Here is a 23,690-nt window from a genome sequence, read left to right on the forward strand (position 1 = left end):
ATTTAAAGGGGCCGAGTCCGCAGCGCCGGGCGGAAAGCAAAGCTAGCGGTGTTGGCGCCGGGAGGACCCTGGCTGCAGTCCCTGGGTGAGTCTTGAGTTTCCATCGGCCCGGTGGGGGCGCCCCTTCGGGGCTCGTTAGCCAGCTTCAACTTGCCCCCAAATCTGTGCTCTGATTCCCGGTAGGTCCCGACTTTCTGATGCCCCCATCCCCCCACCCCTACCCCTGTTTCTTGCCGGTGTTTCCGCAACGGTAGCCAGGTGCACCGTGGAGAGGAAGGGAAGTAGTCACCTCAGGAATATTCCAGGTAACTATGTCTCAGGGCCGAGTGATTGCGTTTCACCCCCATTAATATCCAGAGATATCTTTAGCGACACCCTCCCCAGACCCCAGCAATGTGCCCGGCCAGCCTCAGGTTTCCTCCTTGCTGGTCTCGAGTTCAGGATCTGTCGGTAACTTTCCAGCGCCCACCTGTAATCCCCGCGTCCCTGGTTACGCCTCTCGGTTTAACTGCGCCCGCGTCGTCGTTACCGAGTCCCGGTGATGCCCAGCCCCGCCGGGGACCCCGGAACTCTACTACTGCGCGGTAGTAAATTACCCAGTTAGCACCTTGCGGGTTCACCTCACCCCAAGGGTCCCATGACCCCTTCCAAGGGATCCTCGGGCGGTACCCCGCGCGTCCCAGCTCCCAGGGGCCGGGCTTGGGTCAGGAGCCAGTTGTCCAGCAAATCACGGGGTCCCCACTTTTCCCGGAGCGGAACATTCCAGTTTTTGGCAGAGAGTAGGAGGGCAAAGCTTAGGGGTGAAAGGGGGCAGAGGCCCGGGAGGGGACCCCTGGCCGGAAGGAGCCGGATCCTGAGAGAACCCGCCCGCGAGCAGCTGACTTTGATTGCCTCGACGGCTTCCCTTTGACCCCGGCCTGGGAGGAAGGGAAAGGGAGTCTGGAGAGAGCTCCGAGAGGGGAAATGTCTGGGATCAGGGGACTCTCCTATCCCCCAGGTCCGGGCCAGAAGGTCGACATCCCATCCATCTGTTTCACAGCGCCCCTCTAGCGGCTCCCACCCCGCCCCACCCCACCCCACCGCTGGCCGATGGAGAAGCCCGCGGGGCCAAAGGTACCCAGGGGGCGGGGCTTGTGGTTGGAGGCGGGGCTTAGGTGAGGGGCGAGGCCGGGGTCGAGCAGGCCCTCCCTGAATGACGTCTTGGTGCTGCTTCCTTCTGCCACCTGCTTGCCAGGACTGCGGGCTCTCAGACCTGCTACCCAGCCTGAGGCAACCAATGGAGGCCCCGCTGCAAACCGGAATGGTAAGGACCAATGATGCTTGGGACTACAACTCCCGGCGTGCTCTGCGCTCTCGCACGCTCTCACGGAACTACGTTTCCCGGCGCGCACCACGGGCGGCCCAAGCCGTCGGGGGTGGGGAAAGAGTGGCGTCCCCCCCTCCCCCCCGGGGAGGAGAAGGAGGAGGAGGAGGTGGAGGAGGAGGTAGAGGAGGAAGCCGCACTGGCCCATTCAGCAGATGGGGACACCGAGTCCTGGGCTGATTATGACCTCCTCGGGGGCTGAGGCCCAGGACGTCCCGGCCCTCGAGGAGGGTTCGGCGGGACAGACCTGCGGCGGGCATCCGGTGCCGTTCATCCCGCAGGTGCTGGGCGTGATGATCGGGGCCGGCGTGGCTGTGGTGGTCACCGCGGTGCTCATCCTCCTGGTGGTGCGGAGGCTGCGAGTGCAGAGTGAGGACCCGGAGGGGCCCCGGTGGAGGGGAGGAGGCTGAGGGCTGAACATCTGCTGGAACTCAGTATCCCCCCTCGCTCCCCTCTCCCGTCCCCTAGAAACCCCAGCCCCGGAGGGGCCTCGGTACCGGTTCCGGAAGAGGGACAAAGTGCTTTTCTATGGCCGGAAAATTATGCGGAAGGTGAGTCTGGGACCTCCTGTGTTCAGCGCTCACCACGCCGGCCCTGCCCCTTCCTGATTTACATCTCTTTGGTGGACACTTCCCTCTCCCCCTTTTATTGATTACAGGGCTCCCCTTTCTCTCCTTATTGATTCCCCGCTCCACCCCTTAAATCTCCTAGGTGTCACAGTCCACTTCCTCCCTGGTAGACTCCTCTGTCTCCACCACTTCCAGGCCACGAATGAAGAAGAAACTTAAAATGCTCAACATTGCCAAGAAGTAAGGCTGGTATCTGGTGATTCTGGTATTGGGATGGGACTAGGGCGCAGAATCATAACTTGGGGGTGCTCTGAGCCCATGGGCTGGTGTGGAAGTCTTTCCTATCAGAGGTGCATCTCAAGACTTTGTTTTCTCTGAGGAGCTATGTCAGATCTTTCTGATACCAAATATGGCTCTTCTGGGGTCTCTGTTTCTTTTAAGGACTCTCATTTCTGTACCACAGGATGATTGTGTGTGTGTGTGTGTGTGTATTAGAGCTTGAATTCAGGACCTGATGGTGGACCTGAGCTTTTTCACTCAAAGCTAGCATCTTACATTGACTCTGTGGTGTGTGTGTGTGTGTGTGTGTGTATTAGAGCTTGAATTCAGGACCTGATGGTGGACCTGAGCTTTTTCACTCAAAGCTAGCATCTTACCACACTTCAACTTCAAACTTTTTCCTGGTTTATTAGAGATAAGAGTCTCTTGGACTTTTATATCTGACTGGCTGATTTCAAACCCCAGATCTTAGCCTCCTGAGTAGGATTACAGATATGAGCCACCAGCCCCTGGCTATTTTTTTTTTTTAAATTAAGGCATCTTTATAAAGATAGCCTGCAGTCTGTATCTGGAGATGTTCACATAGAACAAGAACAACTTCCAAGACATGCCCAAGTCAGAGAGAGTCTATCTGAGGAACTTAGTCTGGGACCGAGGCTCCCATGACTAAAATGCACTTTCTGGGGTCTGCCCATACCTTGGAACTAATGTTGGGGTGTGTCATTACAGCCAGAACATCTGTTTACTAGATTTAGGATGACAGGTGGAGTGCCAGCCTCAGGACTTGCTTTCTTAGTTACCTTTTATTATTATTATTATTATTTGCTTGTTGTGGGGCCTGAACTCTGGGCCTGAGTGCTGTCCCTCAGTTCTTCAGCTCAATGTGAGCACCCTACCACTTGAGCCACAGAGCCACTTCCAGCTTTTTCTGCTTATGTGGTGCTGAGGAATCGAACCCAGGGCCTCATGTATGCAAGGCAAGCGCTCTACCACTGAGCCACCTTCCCAGCCCTCTCAGTTACCTTTTATCATCACTATGACCTAACACACAACCTAAGGAGGGAAGGATTTGTTTTAACACACACTTTCAAGAGGTGTCCATCTTTCGTGGTAGGAAGGGAGGGCTTGGAAGAGCAGAGCCGTTCCCTTCGTGGTAGAGAGAGGAATACAAGAAGGAGCTAGGGCAGATTGAGCCTCCCAGGACATGCCTTCAGTGACTATTTCCTCCACTGAAGCCCTGTCTTCTACCTTTCACCAGCTCCCAAAAGTGCCATCACATTATGAATCTATATCATGATTTATCCATTTATTAGGTCTGAGCTCTTATGGTCTGTAACCATCTTATTATTAGATGTTTCTTTCCTTTTTTTTTTGTTTCCAAAATTACTGTGGTTTTTAAAAAAAATTTTGTTTTATAGAAGATCTACTTTACTTGCACTGTTTAATTTCTTTCTAAATGTGCTGGAAAGAGCTACTTAAAAAAAATGTACAGGGGGCTGGGAAGGTGGCTCAGTGGTAGAGTGTTTGCCTTGCATGCATGAGGCCCTGGGTTTGATTCCTCAGCACCACATAAGTAGAAAAACCCGGAAGTGGCGCTATGGCTCAAGTGGTAGAGCACTAGCCTTGAGCTGAAGAGTTGAAGGACAGCGCCCAGGCCCAGAGTTCAGGCACCACAACCGACAAAAAAAAAAAAAATGTACAGTGACTGGGAGTGTGGCTTAGTGGAAGAGTGCTTGCCTAGCATGCATGAAGCCCTGGGTTTGATTTCTCAGTGCCACATAAACAGAAAAAGCTACAGTGGTATGGTAGTGCAAGTGATAGAAGCTCAGGGGCAGTGCTCAGGCCCTGAGTTCAAGCCCCAGGACTGGCAAAAACAAAAACAAACAACAACAACAAAAAACCAGTACAGGCCTGAGCCATCAGTGCTTGGGTGCTGAGTATTTCTTAATTCAGTGACTATCATAAGTTTTAATAAATATATTTTGTAAGTGGCCACATGGTAGGATTGGGAAGTTTGGCTCAAATGGTATTAGCAAGCTTCAGGCCTTGAATTCAAACTCCACTACTGCCCTTATCCTACCCTCTGCTACAAAAATGGGAAAGTGGGTATGTGGGGGTAGAGGGGCTAGATAGTAAATAATTTAGGCTTTGTAGTCCACATGCATTTCCGGTCTTGACTAGTCAACTGTGTGGATATAGTACCAGAACCCCTTTACGTGGTATGCAAATGAATGAACATGGCCATGTGCCAGTAAAACTTTATTTACAAAACCAAGTAGCCTGATTTGGACGGTGGGGAGTTTGCTTTGTGTGTTGGAGGTTTGGAGGATCTTAAGAGTCAACCTGAGCTCTCCCCTATCCTCACCTACCTTTCCACCAGGATTTTGCGCATCCCAAAGGAGACCCCAACACTACAGCGGAAAGAGCCTCCACCTTCAGTGCTGGAGGCTGACCTGACTGAGGGTGACCTGGCTAACTCCCACCTGCCCTCTGAGGTGCTGTACATGCTCAAGAATGTCCGGTCAGTGTTTTGGGGTACAGGCAATTTGGGGTGAGGGGGTCTTGCAGAGCTGGAGGGAGAAGGGCTGTTTGGACTCGCATCCCTCTTCTGCCACCCATCCCACAGGGTCCTGGGCCACTTTGAGAAACCTCTCTTCCTGGAGCTGTGCCGGCACATGGTCTTCCAGCGTCTAGGTCAGGGGGACTACGTCTTCCGGCCTGGCCAGCCGGATGCCAGCATCTATGTGGTGCAGGACGGGCTCCTGGAGCTTTGCCTACCTGGGCCTGTGAGTGGGCTGTGGGAAGAGAGGCACAGGAGAGGGCCATCCCCTGGGATGTATATTCAGAAGGCACAAGGTTAAGCCAGAAGCCAGTGGCTGACACCCATAATCCTAGCCACTCAGGACGCTAAGGTCGGAGGATTGCAGTTGAAGCCAGCCTGGGCAGGGACGTCTGGGAGACTCTTATCTCTTATAGTAAACTAACCACCCCCTCCCAGAAAAAAATGGAAGTGGTCTTGAGCAAAAGAAGGTCGAGGACAGTGCCCAGACCCTGCATTTAAGCCCTAGGACTGCCAAAAAAAAAAGGAGTGTGTGATCATTCAGTGGTAACTTCAGAGAGAGGCTGAGGTGATCACTAGGGTGGGTGGGGGTGGGGACCAGGGTTATAGACAGGGTGGGATGTGGGTTTCCAGGACGAGGCCAGCATGGGTGAATGGCCCCTGTGTCTTAGGACGGGAAGGAGTGTGTGGTGAAAGAAGTGGTCCCCGGGGACAGTGTCAACAGCCTTCTAAGCATCCTGGATGTCATCACGGTGAGTGACGCGTGTGAGGGAGCGAGGGATAGGCTGGAGATGGGGCGCTGAGGTGTGAGGAGGCCCTAGACCCCATCTCTGATTAGCCCCTGACATTGCTGAGGGACCCCATAGCCCTTGACCTTGTCTGCCTCTCCCCCAGGGTCACCAGCACCCCCAGAGGACCGTGTCTGCGCGGGCCGCACGTGACTCCACAGTGCTTCGGCTTCCGGTGGAGGCCTTCTCTGCTGTCTTCACCAAGTACCCCGAGAGCTTGGTGCGGGTGGTGCAGGTCAGCGGTCTTTTCCTCCACCCATGGCAGGGGGCGCGCCACACCCCACCCCTGTCTCCACCCCACCCATCTCTGCCAGCCAGAGCTCAGCAGGCGCTGGAGCTGCTGGTCCCATGGGGTGGTTATCAGCTCTGAGCAGCCAGCCCTGGCCCCTTGTCCCAGGTCCGGGATGGCCCCGCCCATTTATCTAGCCCCTCCCCTTGGCAGACCTGCTCATAACCCCGCCCCCTTCCTTGTAGATCATCATGGTGAGGTTACAGCGAGTGACCTTCCTGGCGCTGCACAACTACCTGGGTCTGACTAATGAGCTCTTCAGCCACGTGAGTTGGGGGCAGGTGTGGGGGCGCTTAGAGGACCAGGTGGAAACCACCTGGATGTGCCACAAACTGCTCTCTGTCCCTCTACCCCAGGAGATCCAGCCCCTGCGCCTGTTCCCCAGCCCAGGCCTCCCAGCCCGCACCAGCCCTGTGCGTGGCTGCAAGAGGGTGGTTGGCACCTCGGCTTCAGAGGAGCCCAGGGAGACCCCCGGCCGGCCCCCTGACCCCACCGGGGCCCCACTGCCTGGACCTGCAGGTATCTAGAGTCACCCCCATCTGGCTCCCAGGCCGCCAGTCTTGTCCCACTGGAATCCCCAAAGATTGCTTTTCCTAGTCCTCCATCCCCAGGGACTCCGAGTGGACCCCCCCCTCCCCTAATCCTAGCTCTGGACCTCCCCCCCCAGGGGAGCCTGTGAAGCCCACATCCCTGGAAGCCCCCCCAGCCCCTCTGCTGAGCCGCTGTATCTCCATGCCAGTGGATATCTCAGGTTTGGAACCTTTTGGGGGCCGGGTATAGGGAAAGGGCCACCCAGCTTCTATGCATTTGAATCTAGGCTCTACCAGGCTTGATTTCTTTTTTTACCTGCAAAATGAGGGGTGCCAGTGGTACTTCCTCGATGGTACTTTTGTGGTGCGTATTTACTGAGTTGGCATCTTCCTGGCTGGATTGTGAAGCATGCAGAGGGAGAATGTGGTCATCGATTGATCATGTCTGCTGTGGTCTAGACCCTGCATGGGGTAGGATTGGTGATTGATTACAGCTGCTGTCCCTCACCTCTTTATTTACTTTGATTATTGACTGATTGGAGCCGGGGCCTCACACAGGCTGAGGCAAGCCGCTGTAGCACTGAGCTGCACCTCTAACTTCATCTTCACTGATTTTATTGTCCCTCTTTGTACCCACAGGCTTGCAGGGTGGCCCCCGCTCTGACTTCGACATGGCCTATGAGCGTGGCCGGATTTCTGTATCACTGCAAGAAGAGGCCTCTGGTGGGCCCCAGACAGCCCCAGCTCGGGTAAGACCCCCTCCAGGGTTGCATCCCCACCTCGACCATGGTGGTATCTCCCGGGGTAGGTGCTTGGACTGGGGGCGCCCAGCAGATCACAGTCCTTGTCCCCTGCAGACCCCCAGTCAGGAGCCTCGGGAGCAGCCAGCGGGCGCCTGTGAATACAGCTATGGTGAGGACGAAAGCGCCACTGGCAGCTGCCCCTTTGGGCCCTACCAGGGCCGCCAAACCAGCAGCATCTTTGAGGCGGCAAAGCGGGAGTTGGCCAAACTGATGCGGATTGAGGTGGGCAGCAGAGGGGAGGACTGGGGATAGTAAGGAGTAATGGGGGGAAGGAGGCCTGGCTGCACCCATCTCAACCCCACTTCCCTCTTAGGACCCCTCCCTTCTCAACAGCCGGGTCTTCCTGCATCACGCCAAAGCGGGCACCATCATCGCTCGACAAGGGGACCAGGTATGTCTGATCTCTGACCCTTGACCTCTGGGAATAGGCTCCCCTCTTGTTTTTCATATCATTTCCAACCTCTAACCTGGGTGTCTTCTCATCTTTTTACCCCCAATCTTACCCCCCAAGTCCTTCTGGACACCTAACAACCCTTCACCTCTCACCTCTGAACTTCTCCTGGGGGCTGAAAGTCTAGATCTTTCCTACCTGTCCTCTTTCTTTCTGTAGCCTCTATTTTCTTTTTTTTTTTGGCACTATGGGTTTTGTTCTTTTTTTTTTTGGTCCAGTCGTGGGGCCTTGAACTCTGGGCCAGGGCGCTGCCCCTCAGCTCTTCAGCTCAAGGCTAGCACTCTACCACTTGAGCCACAGCACCACTTCCGGCTTTTTTTTTTCTGTTTATGTGGTGCTGAGGAATGGAACCCAGGGCCTCATGCATGCAAGGCAAGTGCTCTACCACTGAGCCACCTTCCCAGCCCGCACTATGGGTTTTGAACTCTGCTGCTTGAGTTGTGCCTTCACACCTTTTAGCTTGTGAGGTGATTATTATTATGTTTGGGGTGTTTTATTTTGTTGTTGGTGGTGGTGTGGGGCTTGAACTCAGGGCCTGGGCCCTGTGCCTGAGCCTCTTTGTGCTCAAGGCTAGTGCTCTACCACTCGAGCCACAGAGCCACTCTGGTTTTGCGGTGGCTAATTGGAGATAAGAGTCTCACAGGGACTTTTCTGCCCAGGCTGGCTTCGAACCACAATCCTCAGATCTCAGCTTCCTGAGTACCTAGGATTACAGTCGTGAGCCACTGGTGCCTGGCTATTATTATGTTTTTAGGTAGGGTCTCTCTTTTTTTTTTCTGCCAGTCTAGAGCCTTCTATGTGGCTGGGACTATAGGGCCATACCCTGTGCCCGGTTTATTTGTTGTGATGGGATGGGGGTCTCACAAGCTTTTTGCTGGGGCTGGCCTTGAACCATGCTCCTCCTGATCTTAGGAACATCCTGCTTACAACTCTGGCCTGTGGTAAGATAGGGGTTCCATAAAGAGGAATCATCATCACAACCCTGACTCCATGAGCCACTTTGGGACTCAGAGGCCTCCCCAGCAGCATGCCAGAGATAGCCATCTTCTGCATGTTCCATGTGGGGAAACTGAGGCAACCCCCCTTCTCCCCCTCCTGAGGGGAAGCACTGGCCATAGCCCCACAGTTGGGAGGCAGGGAGTTCAGGTTCTGAAGTGAGCAAAACAGACTTGAAATCTGGTCTCGGTCACAGCTCCCAGTGTGACTTTGGGCAAAAGATCTAGAAAGTTCTCAGCTTCCTAGGTCTGTGGGATGGAGATAGCGAGTAGAAACACAAACTTCTCAGAGATGCACCAAGGTAACAGTCCTAGGAGAGCTCTAGGGTGACAGTTTACGTTGGCGGCAGGCCAGAAACCCTGAAACCTGGGAGAGGGACCTGGGCAGAGGTGGGGGGCAGTGGGGCACAGTGCACCTGTGGGCTAGCCAGGGTTCTGCTGTCAGAAGGGGGGGGGGGCTCCTTTCTAATAGCAAGGCCAGTGAGGCTGTGCCAGCTAGCTGGGCTCGGCCCCTGGGGACAGACTGAGCAGCAAGATCTCATTTTATTTATTTACACACACACACACACACACACATGTATATGTATATATGTATACGGGTCTTAAACTGCTTTTGCTCAAGGTTAGCACTCTACCATTTGAGCTACAGTGCCACTTCCAGCTTTATTTTTTTCTGTTTCTGTGGAGGAATCGAACCCAGGGCTTCATGCATGCTAGGCATATACTCTACCACTAAGCCACATCCCTAGCCCTCTCGCTATATTTATATAGTATTCCAAAATGGGAGTTAAGAATGTAGTTGAGGAGGTGGGAGGGCAGGGATGGTAGGGGAAAAACAAAGGAGGGGGCAACAATGCTTGATAAGAAATGACTCATTACCTTGCTCATGTAACTGTAACCCCTCTGTACGCTGTTTTTACAATACTAAACTTACTTAAACACACACACACACACACGCATATACACACACAGCCAGAACCTGAAACACTTCTGGTCCAAAGCCTTTTGGATAAGGAAGACTCAAACCTATATTTAACACAGTCATGTCTGAACAGGTTTGAGAATTGCTGTTTGATGCATTTTTTCATTCCCAGTAAGCATCATTAAGATATTCAAGTTTCTGGGGGCTGGGAGGGTGGCTCACTGGTAGAGTGCTTGTCTCGTATGCATGAGGCTCTGTGTTCGATTCCTTAGCACTACATAAGCAGAAAAAAGCCAGAAGTGGTGCTGTAGTTCAAGTGGTAGAGCTCTCGCCGTGAGCTGAAATGTTGAGGGACAGCGCCCAGGCCCAGGCCCTATGACCGACAAAAAAAAAAGATATTCAAGTTTCTGAGAAGTCCTGCACTAAAACAAGCTTTCTAATCTGAGGACAGATGGCCACCTCATGTTAAAAACTGTGCTCATCTCAATCCCAGCCTGGAATTCTCCATTGTAGAAGGTTTCAGCACGTGTGTGCGTGCATGCGTGCGTGCGCGTGCGTGTGTGTGTGTGTGTGTGTCTCTATCTCCTGGAGTCCTCTCCCTTTCTCCCTCATTCCCAGCACTGTTTTGGCTGTGGATTTTTTAAATTCGTATTTTATTTTTTTTTGTCAGTCGTGGGTTGAACTCGGAGCCTGGGTGATGTCCTTGAGCTCTTTTGCTCAAGGCTAGCACTTTACCACTTTGAGTTCTCTGGTGGTTCATTGGAGGTAAGAGTCTCACAGGGACTTTGTCTTGTGATCCTCAGATCTCAGCCTCTGGTGTGAACCACTGGCATCTGGCTATTTTTCATTTTTTGGTGGCAGACAGGTTGAGGTAATGAAAGGAGAATGATCTTTCTGTCTTGAGGAAGTTTCTTCATTGATGAAGAAACAGAAGGAGGATATGTCTGACTGGTCAGGCTGATAGGAGAAGAGAGATGCCTTAGTCCTGGAGCTTGTGCTGCCTGCTGGACCAGAGGCAGGAAAAACCGGCATGGTGTTAGCCTTTGGGACAGGACCAGTAGTTCTGACAGACATGACTCAAAGGATCACACAAATGAAATATAAGAAAGGCTTAATATATGACCTGTTGGCACTACAAAGGCTGGTGTAAACAGGGCAGAGCATCTGAAGATGTGGCCTCCAGCCAAAGAGGAAGGTGGGGGAGCAATTAACTGGGTATAGCTGGAGGAAAAGTCATACCAGGCAGAGAACAGGTTGTGCAAAGATCCTGTGGTGAATGTGCTTGCTGCATATGTGTGAGACCCTGAATTGATCCCCAGCACTAAAAGTAGTCATTTTAGACGTCCTATGTTAAAACATGTAATCCACGTGAGTATGGAATGGAATTTTTTTCATCCTCTGATCTGTGGACAGACATTTGTTTTCACCTTTTATTGGGGGGAAGAGAGGGTGTAGTTTGGCTTGAATTCAAGGCTTGGGTGCTGTCCTCAAGGCTAGTATTTTTACCATTTTGAGCCACAGCACCACTTCCTGCTTTTTCTGTGGTTAATTGGAATAAGTCTCATAGACTTTCCTGCCTGGGCTGGCTTTGAACTATGATCCTCAGATCTCAGCCTCCTGTGTAGATAGGATTACAGGTGTGAGCCACTGGTGTCCAGCTTATTTCTACCTTTTAGAAATTATGCGTCAAACACAGAATCCAGATTAGATCATTGACTTGCAAATATTTTCTCCCACTGTGTAAGTTGCTGTTGTTGCCGTGATTCTGAAATACAAAATTTTTATTTATTTTTATTTTTTTGTCGGTCGTGGGGCTTGAACTCTGGGCCTGGGTGCTGTCCCTGCACTCTTCAGCTCAAGGCAAGTGCTCTACCACTTGAGCCACAGTGTCACTTTCTGGCTTATTGGAGACTTTCCTGCCCGGACTGGCTTTGAACCATGATCCTCAGAGCTCAGCCGTCTGAGTAGCTAGGATTACAGGCGTGAGCCACTGGCACCTGGCTCTGGAGTACAAAATTTTTAATCATGATGAACTCATGCTTGCTAGGCAAATGCTCTACCACTTGAGACATGCCCTCCCAGCCCTATTTTGCTTTCAGTTATTGATCAGATTGGGTCTCACACTTTTTTGCCTGGGCTAGTCTTGGACTGTGATCCTCCTAAGCTTGAACCACCATGCCCAGATTGTTGGTAGATGTGTGTGTGTGTGTGTGTATGTTTGGTGTGTGCGTGGGGGCTTAATAAACTTTGGGTAGGTTGGTGTGAGCCACCTTGCAGTGCCTTATTTTTTCATCATAAACCTCCCTATGGGGCACCTTGAGATGAGTTTGGGGAGCACCCGGCGCGCTGCTCCCGTCCCCACATTTGCTCATCTCCCGTGCTCCCTCCTGTCATCACAGGATGTGAGCCTGCACTTCGTGCTCTGGGGCTGCCTGCACGTGTACCAGCGCATGATTGACAAGGCAGAGGACGTGTGCCTCTTCGTGTCTCAGCCCGGGGAGCTGGTGGGGCAGCTGGCGGTGCTCACGGGGGAGCCCCTCATCTTCACCCTGCGTGCCCAGCGCGACTGCACCTTCCTGCGGATCTCCAAGTCCGACTTCTATGAGTATGACTTGGCCTGGGGCTGGGGTGTGGGATCTTAGCAGCCGGAGGACCCAGCCCAATTTTGCTCCGTCCCCACCTGTCTCAAGGGCCATTTGAAGCCCTTCCTGTTTTACCCCTGATTTCTGGAGAGTCCTGGGCCGATCCCTAGACCATGCACACACACACACACACACCCTCTTCTTGGCCTGCAGGATCATGCGTGCTCAGCCCAGCGTGGTGCTGAGCGCGGCGCACACGGTGGCGGCGAGGATGTCGCCATTTGTGCGCCAGATGGACTTCGCCATCGACTGGACGGCAGTGGAAGCCGGACGGGCGCTGTACAGGTGCAGCGCCCCGCCCCCGCCCTCCCCCCTTTCTGCTCCCACGGGTGTAAGACCAGGCTGGCCCTGCTTACCCCCCCTCCACCCTGCACCCCAGGCAGGGCGACCGCTCCGACTGCACCTACATCGTGCTCAACGGGCGCCTGCGCAGTGTCATCCAGCGGGGCAGCGGCAAGAAGGAGCTGGTGGGGGAGTATGGCCGCGGGGACCTCATCGGTGTGGTAAGGGCGGCCGCAGCCAGCCCTCCCCCCCAGCACCCCACTGATGGGACCCAGTGGGGGACCTGGCCGTGTCTCAGGGCTCCCCCTTCCCTCCTGGAATTCAAATGGATAATGGGCATCCCTATTTTTTGGGGGGGGTGGGTCCCAGGGTGTGGGAGGTTCCCTCCGCACCCATGTCCCGCCCCCCCTTCCTGGGACACCCCCCCCCCCCGGCCCCGCAACCTTGTCATGTTCGTGACCCCACAGGTGGAGGCGCTGACCCGTCAGCCGCGGGCCACCACGGTGCACGCTGTGCGGGACACGGAGCTGGCCAAGCTCCCCGAGGGCACCCTGGGCCACATCAAGCGGCGGTACCCGCAGGTGCGTCCCTGCGGGAGGGCAGCTGCCAGGGCCCGGGGGCGGGGCTGGGCGGACGGGGCTCCTGGGGGCAGGGCCTCCCCTGCTGGAGGTGGTAGAAAACGCGGGAGCACTTGCTCCTCCTCCTTACTGGCCCGCGGGGCTCCACTGTCTCCAGGTTGTGACCCGCCTCATCCACTTGCTGAGCCAGAAAATTCTCGGGAACCTGCAGCAGCTGCAAGGACCTTTCCCAGGTGGGGGGGCGGGGGGGGGGAACGGGGAATGGCTGCCGAGGGGCATGCTGGGGGGTGTAGTCCCTCACCCAGCGCTGGTGCAGAAGGGAAATTCTGTTCACTGGCATGCTGGGGAATGTAGTCCAGCGTAAGTTTTGCCAGTGCTGGGACCAGTTTAGAAGTAGGGTCCGAGGAGCATGCTGGGGGATGGAGTTCAGGTTCCTGTGCACTCTGGGAAATGGAGTCCTGGCAACCAAGGACACTTGTTGAAGTTGAAGGCTCTCTGGTGTTGACCTTGCTGGGTGAAGGCATCTTTAAGCTGAGTGCTTGATTCCCCTGTCAGGACCTGTTGGATAGAATTCACTCCTGCACACATAGGAAGGTGTCAGATTAATATGTGATGGCATCTGGCATCCGCGGATGGAGGACAGGGCTCATGCCACATTGCCAAATGGCTTCTAAAGTTACCCAAGTGCCAAGAGGTGTGGTTCCTTGTCCCAGACAGTGGCTTCTGTGACCTCAACACAATCAGCCACAGTCCAAGGCATGCTGAAATGTAGGCCAAAGGTTCTACATGTGGGTGACCCACTACCTCCTTCGCAGGGTTGTGGTGTCAGGAAAAATGCAACTTGTAAAATACGCAGAAAAAGTAGCGCTGTTATGTGGTGTAGGTAGCAGAGGGAGGCTTCCCAAGGACAGAGCTGAGACTTGATATGTGAGATGGGGTTAGATTTAAGAACTAGGAAAGTCCAAATTGGGGGTGTGTGGTGATTTTGAGCCATCACCAGGAGTAAACTGAGAGGGATGGCTGGAGTAAGAGTCTAGGATTTGAGGGGTGTGTGTTTGTTTGGTTGGTTTTTTTGGGGGTGGGTTGTGGGGCTTGAACTCTGGGCCTGGGCACTGTCCCTCAGCTCTTCAGCTCAAGGCGAGCGCTCTACCACTTGAGCCACAGTACCACTTCTGGCTTTCTGGTGGCTTATTGGAGATAAGAGTCTCATGGACTTTTCCTTCCCAGGCTGGCTTTGAACCATGATCCTTAGATCTCAGCCTCCTGAGTAGCTAGGATTAACAGGCGTGAGCCACTGGCACCTGGCTCATTTGAAGTTCTTAAGGCAGTCATAGAGGAGGGGAATCCGACCACCAAGAAATCAAGAGATGAGGCTGCTTCCTTGGTGTAGGCTATTGGCCAGGGTCCTGGGATGGAGTAAGTGGGCCAAAAGTATGTTTTTTCTGGTCTAGTCTTGGGTTGAGATAAAGGAACCCAAGCCAGAGTAGGGTTGGGGTTACCAGTGAGGCTGCAGATACAGTGAATGTAACTGTTGCAAAGTTGCATAATGAGCCCCACTGAGATTAGGGCCAGCAAAGGAGAGGAGATGGCCATGTTTTAATCAGCGGTCAGGCTGTAGGTTAGGATCAAGTTGCAAGGTTAGAGAAGGAAGAGGAAGATGAAAATGAGGAAGAGACAGGTGACACAGGCTACACAGCATATTTCTCCATTGGGATCTCAGCAGGCTCAGGGCTAGGTGTCCTGCCCCACTCGGAACTCACCAACCCAGCCAGCAACTTGTCCACGGTGGCAGTCCTGCCCGTGTGTGCGGAGGTGCCCATGATGGCCTTCACACTGGAGCTGCAGCATGCCCTTCAAGCCATTGGTCAGTGGGGGCAAGGGGCATGGTGAGGGCAGGCCCTGGGGATGCTGGGGCAGGGTGTGTATTTGTAAAACCATTGGTTAATGGGTGGGCATACTTGGTGGATGGGCAGGGTGGGGAAATGTAATAGGGTCCCAGGGTTTAGGGATGAATAGTGGGGTATTCTGCTTGGAGAGAGGCCCTCAGCTCTAACTTCCCTCCCTGGTCTTCCCTAGGTCCCACACTCCTCCTCAACAGTGACATCATCCGGGCACGCTTGGGAGCCTCTGCACTAGATAGGTGTGTGGGGGCTTCGGATGGGAGCAAGACAGGGCATGGGGTATGTTGAGGCCTCTAATCCTTTTAGCCAGGTAAATGCTAGGTGCCCCACAGTGGGGTCAATTGGCCGACAATGGGTGAAGCTCTCTCTGTAAGGCGTGCACTTCCCTTGAGTGTGTCCAAGCTCCTCCCAGAAATGGAATTCTGTGGGGTGCACCACCCCAGACCAGCTCCCAAAATGACCAGCTCCCCCATCCCACTCAGCATCCAAGAGTTCCGGCTGTCAGGGTGGCTGGCCCAGCAGGAGGATGCGCACCGCATAGTGCTCTACCAAACCGACGCATCGCTCACGCCCTGGACCGTGCGCTGCCTGCGCCAGGCCGACTGCATCCTCATTGTAGGCCTGGGTGACCAGGAGCCTACCCTTGGCCAGGTTCGGAGGTCCTATTTAGTGATTCCCCCACGCGGGGACCCCCTCCCCCTGCCCTACCGTGCCTGCATCAGGACTCATGCACCTGTACCCAAAGTGGGGGGGGAGGGATGGGCGAGGCCTTGACCCCCACTCTCCACCCTCCAGCTGGAGCAGATGCTGGAGAACACAGCCGTGCGCGCCCTCAAGCAGCTGGTCCTCTTGCACCGGGAGGAGGGCCCGGGCCCGGCACGCACTGTTGAGTGGCTCAACATGCGCAGCTGGTGCTCGGGGCACCTGCACCTGCGCTGCCCGCGCCGCCTCTTCTCGCGCCGCAGCCCAGCCAAGCTGGTGAGACTGGACCGCCCCCCCCTCCGCCCCGCCCCAGGAGAACCTCTCACTTCCTGGGGGCGGAGCCGGGAGTGGGCGGCGAGGGGGGCCCCCCCCATGGGGTTGGGGTATCCACAGCCGACCCCCAGCCTTACAGATCGCTGTTCTTACCCCAGCACGAGCTCTACGAGAAGGTTTTCTCCAAGCGCGCCGACCGGCACAGCGACTTCTCCCGCCTGGCGCGGGTGCTCACGGGAAACACGATCGCCTTGGTGCTGGGCGGGGGCGGGGCCAGGTGAGGGGCGGGGCCTGGACGCCGCTCTGGGCGTGGTCAGCTAGGGCGGAGCTTTCTTCGTTGGGAGGCTGTCCCGGGGGCGGAGCCTGGGTGCCGGGGGTGGAGCTTTCCGGCAGACTCCAGCCACGGTGGCTGGTTCTTAGGTGTGGAGCAGGGGAGCTCCTGGGACTGGGCTTGGCCCATCCCCTTGTGGTCACTGGGCCCCCTCCATCCCGCAGGGGCTGCTCGCATATCGGGGTGCTGAAGGCACTAGAGGAGGCAGGTGTGCCAGTCGACCTCGTGGGTGGCACATCCATCGGCTCCTTCATAGGGGCCCTCTATGCCGAGGAGCGCAGTGCCAGCCGCACCAAGCAGCGGGCCCGCGAATGGGCCAAGGTGTGTGTTGGGGAGGTCGGGGGTTGCTGGGAGACCTGATCTGAGATGGGGGGGCCCCAGGATCTGCCTGGACCCCTGTAGATATAATACTCTTGGGATTTGGATGTTTCTCTGCCATCTCCCCACCAGTGACCCTAGTCCCCACCCCCAGCTAGAGCAATCAAGAACCCCAGCCACCACTTTCTGAGTGGGCCTGGAAGGCTAACCACCGTCTACGGTCCGCCCTCTAGACTCACAAACCCTCCATGATCCCAGGTGATTCCCGTTTGACCCCAGCTGGCCCTATACCCTTAGGGCATGACCTCGGTAATGGAGCCAGTGTTGGATCTCACCTACCCTGTTACCTCCATGTTCACTGGCTCGGCCTTTAACCGAAGCATCCACCGTGTCTTTCAAGATAAGCAGATTGAGGTATGGTCTGCCTACACCCATCCCCACCCCCACCTTGCCTGCCTCAATCCACAGTGGCTCCCAACCTCCCCTCCTGTGCATCCCTGTCCTTGCAGGACCTGTGGCTGCCATACTTCAATGTGACCACAGACATCACTGCTTCAGCCATGCGTGTCCACAAAGATGGTGGGTGCCACCATCCTGCTTGGCCCAGCTACATCAGCTGTGCTCACATGGGGAGGGACTGTGGGGAGGGGGCAGCTGAGCCACTGGGACCTGGTTAACACAAGTGACTGGCCACCGACCACTAACCATCACCTGCTAATGTCCCAGAGGCCCCAGGTATGTCCTAGCTGAGGGGTGGGGAGCCTGGAGGCTCATCAGGCGCCTCACCCCCTCCGCCTACCGACGTCCCCACAGGCTGTATGTGGCGTTACGTCCGGGCCAGCTCCTCCTATTGTCCCTACCTGCCCCCTCTCTGCGACCCCAAGGATGGGCACCTGCTGGTGGACGGGTGCTACGTTAACAACGTACCAGGTCTGGCTAGGCCTCTTAAGTGTGTCTGAGCGTGTCTCTGTGTGTGTGTGTCTTGTCTGTATATCCCACCGGGCAGGCTCTCTGTGGCGGTATGTGCGTGCCAGCATGACACTCTCAGGCTATCTGCCCCCGCTCTGCGACCCAAAGGACGGGCACCTGCTCATGGATGGCGGCTACATCAACAACCTGCCAGGCAAGTGGCTGACTCATGCACTGCGCATGCATTGCTCACGTGTGTCACTGGGCTCCCATATACACCGCCATTGCACACGCAAGCCCAGGCAGCCAGGCTCAGGCAAGGGAGCAGGTGCACAACCTATGCAATGGTACAGATGTGTGCGTGTGGTGGGAAAGTAGAACATGTGCACACAGACATAAACATGTGCATTGGAGAGATGTCATCTATCCACATGCCAGTCTGTTCACACCTGTCCTGCACACTCTGTGTACACGTGCACCCATGCCTACATGCACATAGATCTGGTGCCTGCGTGACCAAGTTAGGCTTTCACCAGTGCAGCAGAGAGGCAGGTGAGTGTTCACAACTGCACAGCAGGAGCAGGTAGTTCATAGCTGTCAGTCCAGCTTATGCAGGAGGCTGAGATCTGGGGATCAAGGTTCAAGGCCAATCCAGGCAGAAAAGGCCATGAGATTCCCTAATTAACCAGCAAAAAGCTCAAGCTTGGAGGCTTGGCTCAAGCAGTAAGAGTGCTAGCCTTGTATAAGCAGAGTAAGCTCAAGTTCCTGAATTCAAATCCCAGTAGCAACCAAAAGTGTTCACAATCCCAGAAGTGAGCATACAGATGTGTAAGCTTCACACAGAGACACACACATACACGCACAGAGTCCCGTAGATCAGGAGTTGACAAACAATGTCCCCCCAAACCCAGGGCTTCATGCATGCAAAGCAACCACTCTACCACAGAGCCACCATCCCAACCCCCCTGTGAAACTTTTTTTTGGGGAGGTCTGGTCGTGGGGCCTGAACTCTGGGCTTGGGTGCTGCCCCTCAGCTTTTCAGCTCAAGGCTAGTGCTCTACCACTTGAGCCACAGTGCCACTTCTGGCTTTTTTTTTTCTTTTCTGCTTATGTGGTGCTGAGGATTCAAACCCAGGGCCTCATGCATGAAAGGCAAGCTCTCTACCACTGAGTCACCTTCCCAGCCCCCCCCTCCCCCCACCCCCCGTGAAACTTTTATTTCCAATTAATCAGCAGAAAACTGGAAGTGGTGATGTGGTTCAAGTGGTAGAGTGCTAGCCTTAGGCAAAAATTACTTAAGGACAGTCCCCAGGCCCTGAGTTCAAGCCCCACTGCTGGCAAAAATAAAAAAAAAAAAAAGTTTTATTGAGGCAATCATACCCAGTCTTTTGACCTGTTATTTGGGGCTACAGTGGCAGAGTGTAGTATCGTGGCCCACAAAGTTGGAATGCTTTTCTCTTTGTCATGCCATGTACATGAGCAGGTGTATACACCTACCTACAGGTGGATGGCACACTTGGACACACAAGAAATACATGTAGATGTCACACAGAAACCCAGCCTGTTCCCACACAAGGTCTGGGCATGTGTCCCAGGAAACATAAGCAAGCTCACACAGGATATGTGCCAAGTCGAATACAGACCTGCAGGCCCCTGTCTCTGTGCCCCGGCTCCATTTTGGGGACCCTTCCAATGTGGGGTACACACATTGCCAGCACAGATCTCCAGGCACACCACCATGCTCACTGAGCCATCACCCTTTCTTCTTCCCTGGGCCTCATTTGCATTGGTCTCTTCACTTTTGCATAACCGCATGACATTTGCATACTGTGAGCTGTGGGACTGGGTTGATTATCCCTGCCTGGGGCCCCCCCGCTGGGAGCAGCCCTTTGACCCCTTGGCCCCACAGCGGACATCGCCCGCAGTATGGGTGCCAAAACGGTTATCGCCATCGACGTGGGGAGCCAGGATGAGACGGACCTCAGCACCTACGGGGACAGCCTGTCTGGCTGGTGGCTGCTGTGGAAGAGGCTGAACCCTTGGGCAGACAAAGTGAAGGTCCCAGATATGGCCGAGATCCAGTCCCGGCTGGCTTACGTGTCCTGTGTAAGGCAGCTGGAAGTGGTCAAGTCCAGCTCCTACTGCGAGTACCTACGCCCACCCATCGACTGCTTCAAGACCATGGACTTCGGGAAGTTCGACCAGATTTATGTGAGCAGCTGGGGTAGATGCAGTGCTGGCCTGGTGGGCTGGAAAAGTTTTGCTTTGTAAACCCCAGAGGAGTGCCAGATGGAGGGTTTTAGGGCTTCATCTTCAACCTGTGGGAAGTGATCAGTGATTGATCAGTGATATCTGCACTGGGCATGGCAGATGTAGTGGTGGTGTGAGCTTTGTGTTTAAGCTTATTACGTGAAACACCCAGTAGTGATTTCCAGTGCCAGTTTCTGTCCAGGTAGGAGTGAGAGCAGTGATTAGTTAGTTAATGTCTGCTACAGATCTGAGAGAGGAGGGTAGATGTGTTTTCATCCTGTCCCACTGGCCCTGAAAAATGTTTCATGGTTCTCACCAGCTGAAGTTGACCATTATCTGCTGCCCAGAGGCACATGTAAAATTGTCTGATGTCCTTTCTGAGATGACAGAGAAAGTGTGCTGTGATGGATTAGTGATGCCTACTGTGGACCTGAGACTTTACAATATCCCCATGTGTTCCACATATCTGCAAACCTTAAAAATAATTTCACATACCACCAGCAGATGTGTCCTTTGGGACCTGGTATTGAGGGGTTGAGTGGGAAAGGAGGTGGAGGCATTGATTAGTAATGTCTGGCAGGGGTGCAGATAGATATTTGCATAAGTGTGCTATGTATGGCTCACTCAGAAATAGATTTAATCTCAAATGTCTCTTCTCCACTTGAGGGTTCAGAGAATAGGCAGAGTGAGTAGTGATGGCCGGAAGGGGGCTCAGGCATGGCCCCAACACCCTTCCCTTCTTGTAGGACGTGGGCTACCAGTACGGGAAGGCTGTGTTTGGAGGCTGGACCCGGGGCGATGTCATTGAGAAGATGCTCACAGACCGGCGGTCTACAGACCTTAATGAGAGCCGTCGAGCAGATGTAAGCCTGCGGTGTTTTTTGGGTTGGAGACACTCCAAACATTCCAGGACCCCTACAGAGCTGGCTCATCCCTGTCCCCCAACCTCAGATGACCTGATACATCTCTGGGGTCCCCTGAGGTGACCGCTTCAAGATCTCTGAGTCCAGCACCCCCAACCCTGCCCCTCCCTTCAGGTTCTGGCATTCCCCAGCTCTGGCTTTACCGACTTGGCGGAGATCGTATCCCGGATCGAACCCCCCACAACCTACGTCTCCGATGGCTGTGCGGATGGTGAGGGCTAAGGGGGCACCCCTGGAGGAGTAGGGGGAGCTGGGCCTGGAGATATCTGGGGACCCCAGACCAGCCTGGGTCCCCTGAGCCTTGCTCACCATCCCAAGGGGAAGAATCCGACTGCCTGACAGAGTATGAGGAAGAGGCGGGCCCCGACTGCTCGAGGGATGAGGGGGGCTCCCCCGAGGGCGCTAGCCCCAGCACGGCCTCGGAGGTGGTAAGAGCTGACACCCCAGCATCCCCCCTCCAGGGGGCCCTGGCAGGTCTGTGTGTGGTGGGGGGCTGTCTGGGGTCTCGCGTGGGGTGTGCTGGATGATGCCCCAGAAGGGTCCTGTGGCAGCCACAGGTGCATGGATGTCCCCAGGCTGGGCAGAGGGTCTTGGCTGAGAAGCCCTGTGGGCTTCTAAAGGGACATCGATGCAGCCACAAGAGGTTTGCTTCTCATAGGGCAGGGCTGGGTGGGAGGCTGAAGTTTTCTGGCTGATTAGGAGGTAGTGTCAGGGGGTGTCTGTAGGCATGTCTCACCCTGGTGACGCACATAGCCTGTTCTCTCTCCCCCCTCCCCACCTCACCCCCCACCAGGAGGAGGAGAAGTGTCCCCTCCGGCACCGGCGCCGGCCTCCCCCCGAGCCTCCAGGCTCGGCTGCAGACACCTAAGGATGTCCCTAGGACACCCCCCCCTCCGGCCCTTGCTGGGCTGGGGTGGCCCGTGGAGGGAGGGAGCTCCCCTCAACCTGCTGCTAATGCCTGATGCTCCCTGGGTGTCCTCAGCACCCAGGGCCTCACACACACTGGACCGAACCGCCCGCCCCAGCCCCGGGGCGGCGCCACTGCACTGATCACCCATTGTCCCATTGTCACCCTACCCAATAAACTCATGTCTTAGAAGCAGCTTGGTGGTGTCCTTGGTTCTGGATCCCCTCCCAACCCTACCTTCCACCCCACACTTGGCCTCCTCAGCCCCACTGTGTGCAGAGACCATGGACGTGCACCCAGTCAGTCTCCAAGGATAAATCACATCCAGACATAGGCTAAAGAAGTTATTTCTCACTGGGCACTGGTAGCTCACTCCTCTAATCTTAGCTACTCAAGAAGCTGAGATCTAGCTGGGTGCTGGTGGCTCATGCCTGTAATACTAGCTACTCAGGAGGTTGAGATCTGAGAATCATGGTTCAAAGCCAGCCTGGGCAGGAAAGTCCCTGAGACTCTTATCTCCAATAAACCACTAGAAAACCAGAAGTGGAGTTGTGGCTCAAGTGGTGGAGTGCTCACCTTGAGCTGAAGAGGGCAAGGACAGCACCCAAGCCCAGAGTTCAAGCCCCAGGACTGACCAAAAAAAAAAAAAAGTACAAAAGAGAAGCTAAGATCTAAGAATCATGATTTGAAGCCACCCTGGGCAGGAAAAATCCATGAGACTCTTCATCTCCAATGAACCAGCAAAAAGCTGGAAGTAGAGCTGTGACTCAAGTGGTAGAGTGCCAGCCTACCACTTGAGTAAAAAAAACTGGAAAGCCAGACACCAGTGGCTCCAGCCTGTAATCCTAGCTACTCAGGAGGCTGAGATCTGAGGATTACAGTTCAAAGCCTGCCTAGGTAGGAAAGTCTGTGAGACTCATCTCCAATTAACCACCAGAAAACCGGAAGTGGTGCTATGGCTCAAGTGGTAGAGTGCTCACCTTGAGCTGAAAAGCTCAGGGACAGTGCCCAGGCCCTGAGTTCAAGCCCCAGTACCAACATACACACACACACACACACACACAGTTTCTCTTGGTTTCTATCCTTTTCTCCTGTGTGCCCAGCTGAGCTGACAGGGAGCGGTCTCTGCTTTGCTCTGAGCTCTGACCCCTGCACTTGGAGGTGTTGGTGAATAGCTTAGACTGTGAACAGGTGGACTGGAGGGTCAATGCCAGCTGGGCCTTTCCTGGTGATCACAGGCTGGCGACTGAAGCTCGCTGAGCTCTGGTGGCTTCACCTGGCCATCAGACTGGGCCTGAACCTAGATTGGAAGCCCTGGGAAGGGACTAGATCTGTGTGTGTGTATGTCTCATGAAATATATATATACACATACATACATATATATAAAGTTTATCATTGTAATCGTGTGTGTGTGTGTGTGTGTGTGTTGTACTAGGGGTTGAACTCAGAGCCTTTCAATCTTACACAACTTTTTTTTTTTTTTTGCCACTTGTGGGGTTTGAACAGGGCCTTGGCACTGTCCTTGAGCTTCTTTTTGCTCAAGGCTAGCACCCTACCACTTTGGTTTGGTACCATCTCTGGTTTTTGAGTGCTTTGTTGGAGATTAGAGCCTCGTGGGAACTTTTTTTTTGCCTGGCCTGGCTTGCTTTGAACTGTGAGCCTCAGATCTCGGCCTCCTGGATAGCTAGGATTACAGTGTGAGCCATTGTGTGTGGCCATCAGCACCATGGACAGCAAAGATGCTATCCACGGTAGTATCAGCCCCTCCCCCCCCCTCCCCCAGCTGCTCCCTCCAAGCCCCCAACATTCCTGCCCCCCTTCAGATCCTTGGGCTTTATTTTTTGTTGTTTATTTGTGCATTTGGTGGGGCTCAAACTCAGGGCCTTTCAATTTTGTTGGCTCTTTTCTGCTCAAGGCCAGCCCCCTACCTCTTGAGCCACAGCTCTCCTTCCAGATATTTATTTCAAGAGTCTCTTTGACTTTTGGAACCCCAATTCTCAGAGGTCAGCCTCCTGAGTCACTAGAATTACAAATGCAAGCCAACCAAGGCCTGGAATTCTTACTACTTTGACAAATTATTTCAACAATGTAAATGCATCATTTCACATGAACCGACTTGGGGCA

At 54.6% G+C, this 23,690-nt stretch overlaps 1 protein-coding gene across 6 annotated transcripts; it reads left to right on the plus strand.

Annotated features, from left to right (window-relative positions):
• The first annotated feature begins 10 nt into the window (after positions 1-10).
• Pnpla6 (patatin-like phospholipase domain containing 6) lies at positions 11-21,749 on the plus strand. Of its 6 annotated transcripts, none has more exons than XM_013033576.1 (36): positions 11-85; positions 255-305; positions 1,040-1,113; positions 1,235-1,303; positions 1,645-1,732; positions 1,832-1,914; positions 2,075-2,172; positions 4,592-4,732; positions 4,838-4,997; positions 5,443-5,523; positions 5,666-5,794; positions 6,034-6,114; positions 6,205-6,367; positions 6,516-6,599; positions 7,018-7,127; positions 7,236-7,403; positions 7,495-7,572; positions 11,949-12,154; positions 12,345-12,476; positions 12,571-12,694; positions 12,941-13,054; positions 13,209-13,284; positions 14,772-14,915; positions 15,128-15,191; positions 15,435-15,603; positions 15,748-15,930; positions 16,086-16,204; positions 16,423-16,579; positions 16,874-16,990; positions 17,086-17,155; positions 17,583-17,699; positions 19,395-19,696; positions 20,482-20,598; positions 20,773-20,869; positions 20,977-21,086; positions 21,452-21,749. In XM_013033576.1, exons 3-36 carry the CDS (start codon positions 1,090-1,092, stop codon positions 21,524-21,526), a joined length of 4,050 nt encoding a protein of 1,349 aa, XP_012889030.1. In that variant the 5' UTR covers positions 11-85; positions 255-305; positions 1,040-1,089; the 3' UTR covers positions 21,527-21,749. The 6 variants fall into 6 exon arrangements, with proteins under 6 accessions (XP_012889030.1, XP_012889032.1, XP_012889031.1 ...); XM_013033578.1 differs by having other exon boundaries at positions 14,775-14,915; XM_013033577.1 differs by lacking the exon at positions 11-85 and having other exon boundaries at positions 184-305.
• The last annotated feature ends 1,941 nt before the right edge of the window (positions 21,750-23,690 follow it).

This window comes from Dipodomys ordii, unplaced genomic scaffold (genome assembly GCF_000151885.1).
Source record: "Dipodomys ordii isolate 6190 unplaced genomic scaffold, Dord_2.0 Scaffold171, whole genome shotgun sequence".
Lineage (NCBI taxonomy): Eukaryota > Metazoa > Chordata > Mammalia > Rodentia > Heteromyidae > Dipodomys > Dipodomys ordii.